The sequence below is a fragment of the Onthophagus taurus genome, chromosome 11, assembly GCF_036711975.1.
Source record: "Onthophagus taurus isolate NC chromosome 11, IU_Otau_3.0, whole genome shotgun sequence".
In the NCBI taxonomy this organism is placed as follows: Eukaryota; Metazoa; Arthropoda; class Insecta; order Coleoptera; family Scarabaeidae; genus Onthophagus; species Onthophagus taurus.
Genome location: NC_091976.1, coordinates 4,378,291 through 4,392,143, shown reverse-complemented (window position 1 = coordinate 4,392,143; position 13,853 = coordinate 4,378,291). Strand labels below are relative to the sequence as shown.

The 13,853-nt window shown below is 34.2% G+C and overlaps 1 protein-coding gene across 2 annotated transcripts in view; it reads right to left on the bottom strand.

Annotated features, from left to right (window-relative positions):
* The window catches only part of LOC111416310 (uncharacterized), a 71,698-nt gene that overhangs the window by 19,946 nt on the left and 37,899 nt on the right, over positions 1 to 13,853 (bottom strand). For both annotated transcript variants that reach the window (XM_071199855.1, XM_071199857.1), the window contains exons 2-6: positions 5,333 to 13,838; positions 1,106 to 5,270; positions 502 to 1,049; positions 371 to 445; positions 137 to 288 (exon numbers count right to left, since the gene is read on the bottom strand). In XM_071199855.1, the coding sequence (XP_071055956.1) occupies positions 4,945 to 5,270; positions 5,333 to 5,540 (534 nt within the window). In that variant the 5' untranslated portion in view covers positions 5,541 to 13,838 and the 3' untranslated portion in view covers positions 137 to 288; positions 371 to 445; positions 502 to 1,049; positions 1,106 to 4,944. The remainder of the gene's footprint in view (positions 1 to 136; positions 289 to 370; positions 446 to 501; positions 1,050 to 1,105; positions 5,271 to 5,332; positions 13,839 to 13,853) is intronic.

Sequence of the window (13,853 nt, the reverse complement as noted above, 5' to 3'; positions counted from 1 at the left end):
TCCTGTTAGCGAAAAACTATCGTTTTGAGGATCGCTAAGTACTACGCAAAAGTCATCTTTTAATAGCAGTTTTCGAAAAAATAAATAATAAAAATGAAATAATAGTACTGTAAAGCAAAAAAAAATAAGGACTTACAATCATCCTCCTTCTCCTCCATCTCCCCCATTTTTTGTACCTAAAAGGTGATGTTGGTCTATTTGAAATACATTGCGATGATGAGGGGTTTGCTATGTTTACGAAGGAGGTATTACTCGTCTTGGTTATTGTAACATCATCATCCCATTCCGCTATGAAAAAAGCAACAAAAATAATGGTAATAAAATAAAATAAATAGTGATATTGAGAAGCAAAAGAAAAACAAGAACTCACAATCATACACCTCCATCCTACTGATGATTTGTTTTTCTTCTTTTTTAGTCTCCTCCGGTTCACTCTTCTGAGATTCTAATTTACAAAAATATTATAATTTATAAATAAATAATGATAAAAAATGAACTCACCATCTTTCACTTCGCACTCAAATTTAAATTTCCTGATGGTCGTTGTCCCATCAGGATTTTCTTTGATGATGCAGACAAATTCATTACACTCGGACATTTTTTTTTTTCACTTTTTCAACGTCCACAATAAACTTTCACAATGAAGTATGAGGAGAGAAGAAAAATCTAGTCAATTTATAATGCTCTTTATCTATGTTTTACGCAAGAAAGAGGAAAATTTTTGATGTATTGGTTACGGTTTTTTCTAAACGATAGATACTTCCTATTTTGTGATGTTTCGCGAATTTACGAAATCTTTACAAACCTCGAATAATTGCGTAAGAGGAAAATTTGTTGAAAATTGTAGTTTTCATCAGATCACGGAAAGGTGTCATTAAATTAGGAAGACATGGATATCCAGTATCGCCTAGTATATAAAAGTTTCCGCATATTTCCGCTAAGTTGTCTGATAGTGGAGAAGTACGAAAAACCCTACTGTCATGGACAGAGCCTGGATATCCTACAAAGATATCCCTAATTCTTCTTTGATGGTCACATACAACTTGCGCCTATTAAACCATAATAATAGTTACCAATTATTTGTTTAAAAAAATAAATGTCATACCTGAATAGAAAAATAATGCTTTCGATTGAGATAAGAGATCATTTGATGTCTTATTTATACGTATATGTGTACCATCTATAACACCAATAACTCCAGAAAAGTTTTTTGATTGAAAGTAGTTTTCTATTATTGTTTGTTCTTGTTCATTTGGCCTGTTATAACCCCTGTATTTCTCCTTTATATTTTATATTATTTTCTCACGTAGATAATGTAAGAATGTGCTAACGTATTAGTATAAAACAAAGAAAGCTTGTGACAAAGTCACTCGGGTCGGACTGTACGTGACCATTGAAGAAGAAGGTAAGTAATAAAACTGTGTAGGCGTACCGAGAGCATAAATAAAGAGCGAGCGCTAGTGTCGAGGACATTCTTTTGTTTCTCGTCTTGATCGTCGTGAAATAAGAAAAGCCACATCAACGTGTTAATTAATTAGTGAATAAGTTGTACTTTATCATCGTTCTTTAATCATCTGTCGTCCGTCTTCATATGATTTTAATCACATCGTCCGCCGTCCGTAAAATCGTCGTCTGTGTCATCGTTGTTCATTATAATTACCAATAAAATACAAGAAAATGTCACTCTGAGTTTTATTTGCGGACACCAACTCAAGAACCCATTCTGTGCTGGATAGGAGCACAACAGGCCATTCTATAATTTGGTTGGACAAGTTACTTAAAAAGTACGTAATTCTACGAAAAGGCGTCTATTTTTCCATATTCCCCTGCTTGATGGTGGTAATGATCACTGTTTTTATATTGTTCACTCAAATTGGTTGCAATATCACGACTAACTCGAAAGTGTTCACGAAATTCGGTATCATTGTATAGCGCAATTGTTTCAAAATAATTTTCGTTCTTCGGCTTTTTTCTATTAGGTTGCAAGAAATAATTCTTCGTCGCTACTACTTGAAAATTGTTCAGTCATTTTCATCTGATGAAGTGGAACTGCTACTATCACTAAAACTCATCTGAAAGAAAACATTTTGTAATAATTAGTAAAAATAAATTATAATAGATGCTATACTTACATTTTCGTGTAGTAAAAAACAATCTTTATACTTTATAAATGAAACACAACCAGAAGGAAGGACACCATTACACGTTAAGGACAGGAATAACAGAAAGGAAAAATTAGCAGCGCCGGGACTCGAACCCAGGTCTCCCGTTTGCCGGACGGTTGCACTGACCTCTATGCTGCGCCACAAGGTGTAGGGAAATTAACACAATTTTTCCTTTCTGTTATTCCTGTCCTTAACGTGTAAAGGTGTCCTTCCTTCTGGTTGTGTTTCATTTATATGTTACATACACGTTTATATTAATTCCAATTATTATTTATACTTTATAACTCGTACTTTGGAGGTTAGTTTTGTTCATTTTTGTTGTTTTGTGTAAATGATTGACGAAATGCGCATGTGTGTCACAAGAATCAGAATAATTTGCAGCTCTGGCAAGAAATTATTCTGACGGTTGGACTGTTTTCAGTTGGAAATCAGTCAGCCAAGTACTACGAACCTATTACGCGATTAGAAAAATCACAAATTTGTCTACAGCGAACACTTAAAACCTAATACGCATGCGTAATAGTAAGCAATCAATCAGCAATCGTTCTCCAAACAAACCTAATAAAAAGTGTAGACAAACCGACCTCAGAATCTGGCCGAATTGGACCAACAAATACAATATGAAGCTGCAGTAATTTCTCCCGGATCGCTCAGAAATTCTTTTCAAGCTTATGAGGATAGATTGGACCACCAACTTGCGTTGCAGTTAATGGCGAACATTTTGAACAGTTATTGCTATGAAAACCATTTTATTGCTAATTTCGTTTAGTCTTATAGCCTTACAGGTTTATTTTGTAATTGTCGTTACTTCACGACTCTAATCTCTAACGACTTTTTGTAAAAACCGTATTTTGTAAGTCGGTCGTTAGGAAGTTAATCTGTAACGACAAAAATAAATGTTTTCATATCGAATACTACACATTTGAACTAATGTTGGTCCGTTCGAACTAACAACATAACCTCAATCAACCTAAAATCAACAACTCAACACGTGTGTTTTCGCAAATATCAGAATATAGTATTATAATTATAATAAAATATAAAGAATGGAAAAAAAATCTCAAAATATTGTAATAAAACAAAATATTTTTGTTATTAAAAAAATATATTTTAGATTAGAAACACCAGCAAAAAGACGTAGAGTGAGAGCCACTCAAAACCAATACGAACTATACATCAATATGTTGGAAACAAATAAATATTTTAGAGAGAACAAAGTTACTCCTGATCATCCAAATGAACTCACCAAATGTTGGGAGGACTTAGTTGATAATTTAAATTGTAGTGGCGGGCCTCAGAAATCCTTAACCTTCCGTTGGTCGCGCTCAAATTTTTAACACAAGTAGTCGCGCCGGTCTTACAGACCGTGTTGCTTTAAATGTGGGATTAACAAAAAAAACTGTATTTTTTTGGGGGGATCTATAAAAACATGTTATATTTGAATATTTTTATATAATGTAACAAATGAAAATCTTAATTATATAAAAAAAACATTGCAGTAAGTCCATAGTTCAGTAAGTAACATAAAATAAAATTACTCCCAGTTACATCCAAAACAAACTATGAAATTTGTCTACAAAAAAAAACTACTTAAACATTTAGATATAAGGCAATGGAACCATTAGTTAAACTATATTCTCGCGGCATGTTTGACAAATAACCACAATTTGTGCTAAACACATGTATTTACTGCATTTAAAACAACTATACTTGGTTTTGCGGTTTTTTCTCCAGTCGTAATAAGCGCACCGACCTGGTCTACCATGTTCAACTGGTAGGTCTGCTGGTGGGTCGGCAAAATCAAGCAACCGGGCCCTTAAATTTTCAAATGTGGGCGAATAAGTTCCTCAGACAACTTTTTCAAAAACATTCTTCTGGCATATTTGTTGTCTGGATTATTGGAGAAGTAAACTACTTGCGAGTTAATCCCAGCGATGTTTAGAATCTGATAAAATAAGATTAGTGGCCACCTCCTAGTAGTCCTTGAACAGTTATAGGTCGCGATAAGTTTGTCCACAACATCAACTCCCCCTTTGGTTGAATTATACATGGTGATAATGACTGGTTTCTTTAGGTCCCCAGTAGATTCATCTATATCATCATGATGATGCATAGTAGAGAGCATAATAACGTTCTTGTTTCTTTTAGGTATATATGAGACGATGGTGCACTCTTCAGTAAAAGCAAACATACTACTATGTTCGGGTCTTTTTACAGGTTTTGAAAACTGAGGGGGTAATTCCCTTTTGTTTTTTCGAAGGGTTCCAGTAGAAGTCATTTTGTAGTCTCTAAGTAATTTTTGAGCTAGAGGTAACGATGCAAACTTATTATCCATGGTTAAGTTTCGATTCGAGCCTGAAATGTGTTGACAAAGTCTAAGCACTATATCTTCTGGCTTGTTAGACATCTGATACGGCCCTTCTGGCTGCTTTCCAACATAAACCTCGAGTTTTGAGGTATAAAACATTTTGGCATCACATAAGGCGAATAATTTGATGCCATACTTATTGGGTTTTGATGGAATATATTGCCTGAAGCTACATCGTCCTCTAAAAAAAGGCAACATTTCATCGATCGTAACGTATTCAGACATGCGATATCCCTTTTGACAGTTCGCTACAAACATGTCAAACACATCACGGATTGGAGCGAGTTTGTCAGTCTTCCTCCGTTCTTCACGTGTATTTTTGTCGTCGAATCTGAGACTTCGTAAAAGGAATCGAAACCTTTGCACAGACATTCCAAGATGTAACATTTCCACGCCATAGCCATTTCTGTCTCATAAATCAGCGGTATTTGTTTTGTTTGAGCCTGTAATTCCAGCCAAGTATAACAAGCCAAATAATGCGCGTATTTCTACGGAATTAGTAGGAAGCGCATCTCTACCTCTGGAATAGTGTGACTTGATCGACTCAATATGTGAGTTCGTTGAATCTACAATAATTTGAACTATTTCGTCATTTATGAAGTAGTTAAAAATAACAGAAAGTTCTTTTAGAGATTTAGTTGCTGAAGTGCATCCGGGTAATCTTATTATGTTCTCTTTCCTTGTTCGCACTGTTTTACGGGCTGGCGGATGTTTCTTCCATACTGATCCATCATTACCTAAAAACCAAAAAATTAAAATGTAGAGGAAATTCAGCATTGATATTATTTCAAAATAATACCTTTGAAGTATGGTAAGGATTCATTACATTCTGCTTCGTTTTCGTCACTAACTTCTTGTTCGGTATCCGTGTCATGATCTGATTTATCTTCGTGATCAGACTCATCACGATCGGACTGGTCATCACGAACTTCCCCTTCACATTCATCCTCGAGCACTTCTTCCATTAACTTCGTAAGACGGGCTTCATCTTTCTCAAAACGGAACATATTTTTCAATAATCGCACTAGGAGCACACGTCAATTATGTTCCACCAACAGTCGCGCCGGTCTGAGATCCCGGGTAGCGCCCTAATACTGGCGACAATCCAATACTAGACGATCCGTGCCATCTCCACCTCCTATCTCTACGAAAATACGCATGCATTAATATTGAACCGGTCTATGAGACCAGGCGCGACCAACGGAAGGTTAAATGAATGGAAGAGAGTAAATAATTATGTAATGTTCTGAAATAAATGTTTATTATTTTATTTTAGGTTTTCGTAGATTGGAAAAGCCAAGTCCGTAAGAGGGCAAGGATAATTAAAAACAGCTATATCGAAACGGGAAACAAAGGTCTGGTGCACCTTTATTGAAGGGAACTTTCCGAAATTGAAAAAAAAAAACTACTATATTTGACAGACGAGGAAAATATCGCAATTGCTGTGGATCAAGAAAAAAATAAAGAACACAAAAACTTTCAAACTCTTCAAAAAAAAAAAGCTGATTCTAATATCCTTGAGGAAATAAATTTAAATCTTCAAAAATTAGTAGAGTTAAAAAAACAAGAGGTGCAGCTTATGACGCTAAAGATAGAGCTAAAATATAATACAAACATAGAAGATGAAGACTAATTCTAGGTGTAATTTAATGTTAGTGTTAAGATATTTTATAGTTTAGAAGTTTTTTTAATCGGTATGTTTATTTTAGTATTTTCAGTTTTTTCAGTTTATCACTTATTTTTTAATGAATATTTATGTTTTAGTTTTTTTAAATAAAAAATGTTTAAACTTATTGCAACTAAATGTATTGAAAATAATTCCTAATCACATTATTTCTAATATTTGCACCAACTTGATGTAGTTCAGTATGATCGTCATTGTGTTCATCTTCATTTTCATCAGGTGCTATATTAGCAACATCAACATTTACAATTTTAAGAATGTTATATTATAAAGTTGCACAAGCTATAGTTATTTTTGTTGCACTACTTGGGCTATAGTGTAACGTTCTGTCCTTTAAAAGGCACCTGAACGTTGCCTTTCAAACTCCGATACATCTCTTAACCTCTTAAGCGCATATGCCGTATATATTCGTCATGACCAGTTGACTAACGTAGCGCATATCGTTCCGCTTCTGCGTTAACCACGTAACTACATTTTTTTGGGAAAATTGGGTTTTTATGTGGCAACATTGAGGAACTTTCACCGAATGTGGGGTGACAATTCGTATGTCAAAATAAAACAAGGTTATGTTTTTCTTGTTAATTCTTTTTCCTCGTATCTACATTCGTATGACAGAGTTTAAGCAAAAACCTCGTATCTACACACGCGCTATAAACGCTCCCCCAAAGCAACGCGAAATATTCGCAGTTAGCCGCGAAAATGAAAAAAAAACACGTATGCGCATGCCTATTGGCGTCTTTTATTGCAAATTAGAGTTGATTGATAAGAAACTAATTATAGCGCTAATTATTTAAGCTGACTATATTATAAACAGTGAACATCAAATAAAAAGTAAATTTTTCTTAAATAGAGCAGTTTGGGTAATAAATCGGTTACACATATATAATATATTTCCACAGGATTCAAAGTAAGTATCTTATTTATAGTCTTGAAATATTTGAGTTTATTAATGACAGTTTTTGATTTGATTTCAGATTAAATATGAATAGCAAAGTTCATCAGCAAGTTAATTTAGCTATTACATTTGAATTAAAACAACAATCCGTGAGATCATCTATTTTACTCGCTCGATTTTTATAAGTGATAGTTAATCATGTAGATACTTATTTTTCAGGCACCGGTGCACAAAGCACTTAATTCTTTGGACAAGCAACAAGTCTTAGTGTTAGATGAAACCACAGGTGAATTCACGTTAATTGAATGTGATAGAAACCCCGAGGATAATAATCCTACATCAAATTGCGCAAGTTTTATCCTAGACGATAAAACAGGAGAATTTATTGAAAAAAATAAGTATAATGTTTTAACCCCTTATCAAAATTCCGATCAGGATTCTATCACCAATTATTCCGACTCCATTACAACCACTTACTTTAGTGATTCAAGCGATTTTTGTTATCGTAAAATTGAAATAGATGAAAATTCTGGTGTGATTACTAGAAAAAAAGGACAGGGGAAACCAGATAAGTGGCAGAGAAATGTAACCAAAAAAGCTAGACAGGAAGGAAACGAGTATTATAGTGTAAAAAAGCGAAGGGTAAGGTGATAGGAAAGCAGAAAAGAAAGAAACGTATGCTCAAACCTTGTCGCCATTCAAAAAAATGTGAAAAGAGTAAGTATTTTAAATGTAACGAAGTTACAGAGGGCAGCAGGAGAGAATTGTTTAATTCATTTAGGAAAAATATGAATTGGGAACAGCGAAAAGTAATGATTTTAAACATAGTGGAAAAGCATCCCGTAGCTCGCCGTACAAATAAAAATAATAATAATTCAAGGCGTAATAATTCATTAAAATATTTCCTAAAAATAAGAAATGAAAAAGTACCAGTGTGCAAAAAAATGTTTTTAAGTACATTTGGCTTAGGAGAATTCGCAGTTCATAATTGGGTTGGAAAATGTAATAATTATGGAGTTCCTCTTCGAAGAGAAACACCAATCCAAAAATTATCAGCAATCAATCTTCAAAAAGAAAAGCATGTTAAAGATTTCTTACAAATCCTGCCCAAGGTGGAGTCTCATTATTGTAGGCAAAAAACGGACAAACAGTATGTCGACCTCACTTACAACTCTTTTAAAGACTTTTCAAAGTTTACGAGCAATATATTAGAGACAAAAATATTCCACCAAATGAAAAATCCTCTTACTTATCCTTTTTGAAAATTACACATGCTCTCAATATTGGTTTATTTAAACTTAAAAAGGATCAATGTGACCTGTGCTTTAGTTTACGAACGGCAATATTGGTCAAAATGTTTATAACCAACACATTAGCAATAAAAGTAAGGCAAGGATGGAAAAGGATAATGATAAAGCAAGAGCCTTAAGAAATGAAATAAATGCCTATACTTTAGATGTACAGGCCGTTCAATTAGTGCCCCTAATAGCTGCATCATCAACTTACTTTAAACAAAAACTTGCTGTACATCAATTCACATTTTTAATATGAAATCATCAGAAGTTTTTTGCGACGTATGGCACGAAGGTGAAGGTGGAATGGATGCAAATGTTTTCGCTTCCTGTGTTTCTCACGTTTTAGAGAAGCATTCTGATCTGAATATTCCAACAGTTTTATTTAACGATGGTTGTAGTGCGCAAAACCGAAATGTTACCTTGGCCAACGTGTTGCAATTAATTGGGATTAAGTATAATACGACCATTTATCAGAAATATTTAACCGTTGCACATACTCAGATGGAATGCGACTCAGTCCATTCGACAATAGAAAGAAAAAAGAAGTCCAAGGAAATGTATGTTCCTGCTGATTTCGTTCGTATTATCAGAGATGCCAGAGCCTCTCCAGAGCCATATAAAGTGTTCTATATAGACCACAATTTTTTCAAAAACTTCTCTGGAATACAGTTTTACAAATCGATTAGACCAGGCATTAAAACGGGTGATCCGCAAGTTACAGACCTAAAATGCTTAAAATATGATACAACTGGCATGTACTATAAATTGGATTACGATAATGATTGGACCTTGTCACCTCAAAGAAAATCCAAAATTGATATTTTAAAAAAAAAATCGTTACTCCTTTGTATTCTAATTCTATACAGATACCAATTAGAAAATATAACGACCTACAAAGTATGAAGAGGCTGATTCCACAAGATTATCACAGCTTTTATGATCACTTACATAAAGTTTAATTTTTGAAATAATTTCTTATTCTATGTTTAATAGATTATTAGTCTTACAACAAGAGTGTGCAAAAAAAAGTTTGAGTATTTTAAGTGCCCTTTAATTTTTCAGAAGTGTAAACTAAGGCATATTGATTGAAATAACCTGTTATTTTTTAAATAAATAAGCAACTACCAATTATTATACTTGAGATTGCTTTCTTCATTGTCATATATGAAGTAAATTAAAATCTTGCACTTAAACAATGAAATGTACATTTTATTCAGTAGTTTGATTCACTAGTGAAAGGTGGCGTATTCACTAGTTTGATTTACTTTTGAATAAAATTTACAATTCATTGTTTAAGTGCAAGATTTTAATTTCCTTCATCTACCAATTAGTCTTCTATCTACCAAATTATTTGTATATAATTTAACATTTTTCTTCACTCGTAACGTTATAATGAGCAACACGCATTTCATATGCAAGCAGTAACCTCGTATCTGCTATTTGCGAGCTACAAAAGACAAGGGAGGAAAACTCGTAACTAACAAAAATAGTTACAACATCAAAATATGCGCAAATAAACAAAAAAATAAATTGAGTACCCATTAACAACAGTAAAATGAAAACGATAAAGTATAGAATTTGTTTATTGTATTTCACGAAAAGAAAATAAACATTTTTTTTCGATTTCTGAAAAATGGCTCTATTGTAGATACGAGGTTAACGCAGAGACGGAACGATATGCGGCTTTGTATATGTTTTTTAGCTTTTGCACTATCGGTTCGACGTGGCGCAGGCGTTTTTGCTGACTCATGTTAGACGTTTTTTTTTAATCTTTTTTGGGCGTTCGTGCTGTGTGAGCGTGAATCTAAATTCTGTGCAGTTCTTCGCACCGTGCACGTGCAAAGACTATAAAATTGTTTGGTGCACGTGTATCCATTGCAGGATTATAGTAAGTAATACGGCTGTTTCTTTAAAATATCTGAATTTTAAATTTTACCGATTTTATATACCAGTTATGGACAAACGAAAGATGCATGACAGCTCCGAAGAGGACGAAAGAGAAGAATTTGAGTACAGCAGCAGCTCTACCGAATCCGGAGACGAATCAGATGAATCGGACATCGACAGTGACAGTACATGTTCTTCAGAATCAGATTCAAATAACAACGATCAATTCGTCGATATTCCCTGGACAAACAATGGTAGTCCACGTCCGCCGTTTCCTATGACTGGAAATTCAGGTATCAAACTACAGAATGTAACATCTGAGAATATTCTAGAACTGTTTGAAAGTTTTTTTTTCCGATGATTTGATAAGTATAATTGTAAAAGAAACTAATCGTTATGCCTCTCAATTCAAGATTACACATAATCTATCAATAAAAAAGTCAAGAGTGCATGACTGGAGAGATACTAATTCAGATGAAATAAAAACGTTTCTTGGTCTACTAATTTTACAAGGGCTTTGTTCAAAACCGGAGACAAAAATGTATTTTTCCCACCGTGAAAGTATTTCTACACCCTTTTATTCACGTATTATATCCGAAAGGCGCTTTCATCTGATTCAAAAGTTTCTTCACTTTGTTAATAACGAAGACTATGACTCCAGTGGATTGAGCAAAAAATTGTTCAAAATTAATCCTATTTTGAACCATTTAAGAAAACGATTCATGGCAAGTTATGTACCAGAAAAAAATGTAAGCGTAGATGAATCTCGCTCATTGCCTGGAAAGGTCGCCTAGGCTGGAAGCAGTACATACCTTCAAAAAGAAAGAGATTTGGCATGAAAATGTTTTCTTTGTCTGAAAGCCAATCCGGATATGTATACAACTTTATTTTATATACTGGGTCCGGTACAGTGTACGGTGACTGTAATTACCCAGATGAACCTGTATCATCTCGGGTTGTTCTAGAACTCATGCATCCTCTGTTGAATCAGGGCTATTGCATATTTCTGGACAACTATTACAATAGCGTTAACCTTTCGAATACCCTGGCGAAATACCGCACAGATAGTGTCGGGACTATGAGGATAAATAGAAAGGGTATACCTCTACAAATAAAGAAACAAAACCTAAAAAAAGGAGACCACGTCGCCATGTTTAGGAAAAAGCGCATGGTCTTGAAGTGGCGTGACAAGAAAGATATCACAATGATTAGCTCAACTCACTACAACGCTATGCAACTGGTAAAAATAAGAGGAGGAAACGAAGTGCAAAAACCAATAGTTGTACTGGACTACAACAAAAATATCGGTGGTGTTGATCTAGCAGATAACCACCTACATTTTTACTCAACTGCCAGAAGCCGAATGAAAAAATATTACATGAAAATATTTTGCCACTTCTTAGACTTGACGGCCTTGAATTGTTACCTCATTTATAAAAAACTTGGAGGAAAAGAGTCTCGACTAAATTTCATGATGCATCTTGGAGAATCACTGATTGAAAAATATGCAGTTCCAAGGAACGTAGCAGAACGAAAATCAAACACTCCAAGACCTTCTAGATTGATAGAACGTCACTTTCCTGATTTAATTCCACCAACAACAAAACAAAAGCCCACGAAACGATGCGTTGTTTGCTACGAAAATGGAAAAAGAAAGGAATCTAGGTATTGGTGTAATGAATGTAAGGCTGGAGTATGCCCTGCCCCCTGCTTCAAAATATACCATACAAAACATAATTGAATCTTATTTACGTTATCAATAAATGAATGTTTATATTTTGTTTGATTTTTTCTGCCCAAAAATAAATTATATATGTGAATTATAATTTAAATCAATTTTTTTTTCAAATAGATATGTTCAATTATTATATCTATTGTTACATTGTTACATTTTTTCAGCAAAAATATTCTATTTTTAAACCCTATGTTTGTGACGTACACATTAAACCGTTTCTATGGTTATGACGTACAATTTTTTGCAATGCTATGGATATGACGAACACATTTTCAATCACCATGGATATGCCGTATATACTCGCATGCGACGGAAACCGGCTGCCACTGTGGTGTGCACAATCGGTTCAGGCGCGCGCCACTTAAGAGGTTAACACAATTTCTTGTCGAACATAAAGTTCTATTGTACTGTCCTTCAGGTGTACCATCTACTGCATTCAACACAGGTGTCAGTAAGAAGGACTGTAATGGATATCCTAAGTCCCCCAGCAACCAAGAACTCCTTTCTCCAATTCTGTAACGACTTGTTAGTTCCCATCATTCATATTACTGAATCGTGGACACTTCCCGGATATTTAGGACAAAGTGACAATATTTTCATAAATCTAAATTATTTGACAATTAACACTACAATAATTTTTACGATTCAAAAAAACTGCACGTGGTGGAAATCTACCAAATACATTTTTGGGAAAACCCATTCTTTATTGCAGTCATTTCGGCTTTTTTTGTACCGGCTTCAAGAAAAGGACTCAGCTCAAGAAAAATTCATGGGCTGTTGTGTGTTGTAGTTGGTTGTTTGAATTACAGTTACTTTATATTATTAGAGATTGGTAACACGGGAGAGAGAGAGCGATAAATAAAACAACAAGGTTACGCACGAGAACGGAGTTAGCATTGTTAATAAGTTAGAAGTAAGAACGTTATACTTACATACATTGTTAGTGTAATAAATAGTGAAGATAATAAAATAATAAAGTAACGATGTTGAAGTTTAATTAAGACTAGGTATTAAACATGGCGCAGTCACAGCAGACACAGTCCCAAAGTATAAACTTAATGCAGCTGTTTGCGAGGTTACCAGAACCCATGCAATTTGAAGGAAATATCAACGAAAATTTGTGAAATGATTGCCACTGGGAGTGACAAATTGGAAGATAAAGCACGGGTGGCGATATTATTGAATATAATGGGGCCTGAAGCCATAAAAATATACAATAACTTTAAATTAACGAAGGACGAAAAAGAAAATTACGATGTCATTATAAAGACATTTGAAAAATACGTTAATCCGAAAGAAACATATGAAAAACATACGAAAGATACGTTTTTAACAAGAGGGTAGAAACGGATGGAGAACCGTTCGACAAATTTTATAATGATTTTAAGTCATTAATTAAAAGTTGCAATTATGATCAACAAGAAGATGAAACATTAAAAGATCGAATTATTATTGGGTTTAATGACAATAAACTTCAAGAAAAGTTAATTCAAATTGAAGAGTTAAAACTGGAAAAGTGCGTAGAAATGTGTAAGGTTAACGAAATCACCAAAGCACAAGTAAAGGTCATGCAAGAAAAACAAGTTAATTGGGTAAAAGCAAGAAAAGAAGATAAAAATAACTAAGAAGAGGGAACAAGAAAGAAAGAAAAGTATCAGAAGGGAAAAAGGGATGAAAAGAAGAAATTCAACTGTACGAGACGTCAAACACATCATGGTAAAAACGAGTGTCCCGCATATGGGAAGAAGTGTCATCAGTGTGGCCTATTCAATCATTTTAAAATCAGCTAGTAGTAGGTATTCGCCGATTCTGGAACCTCCTCCT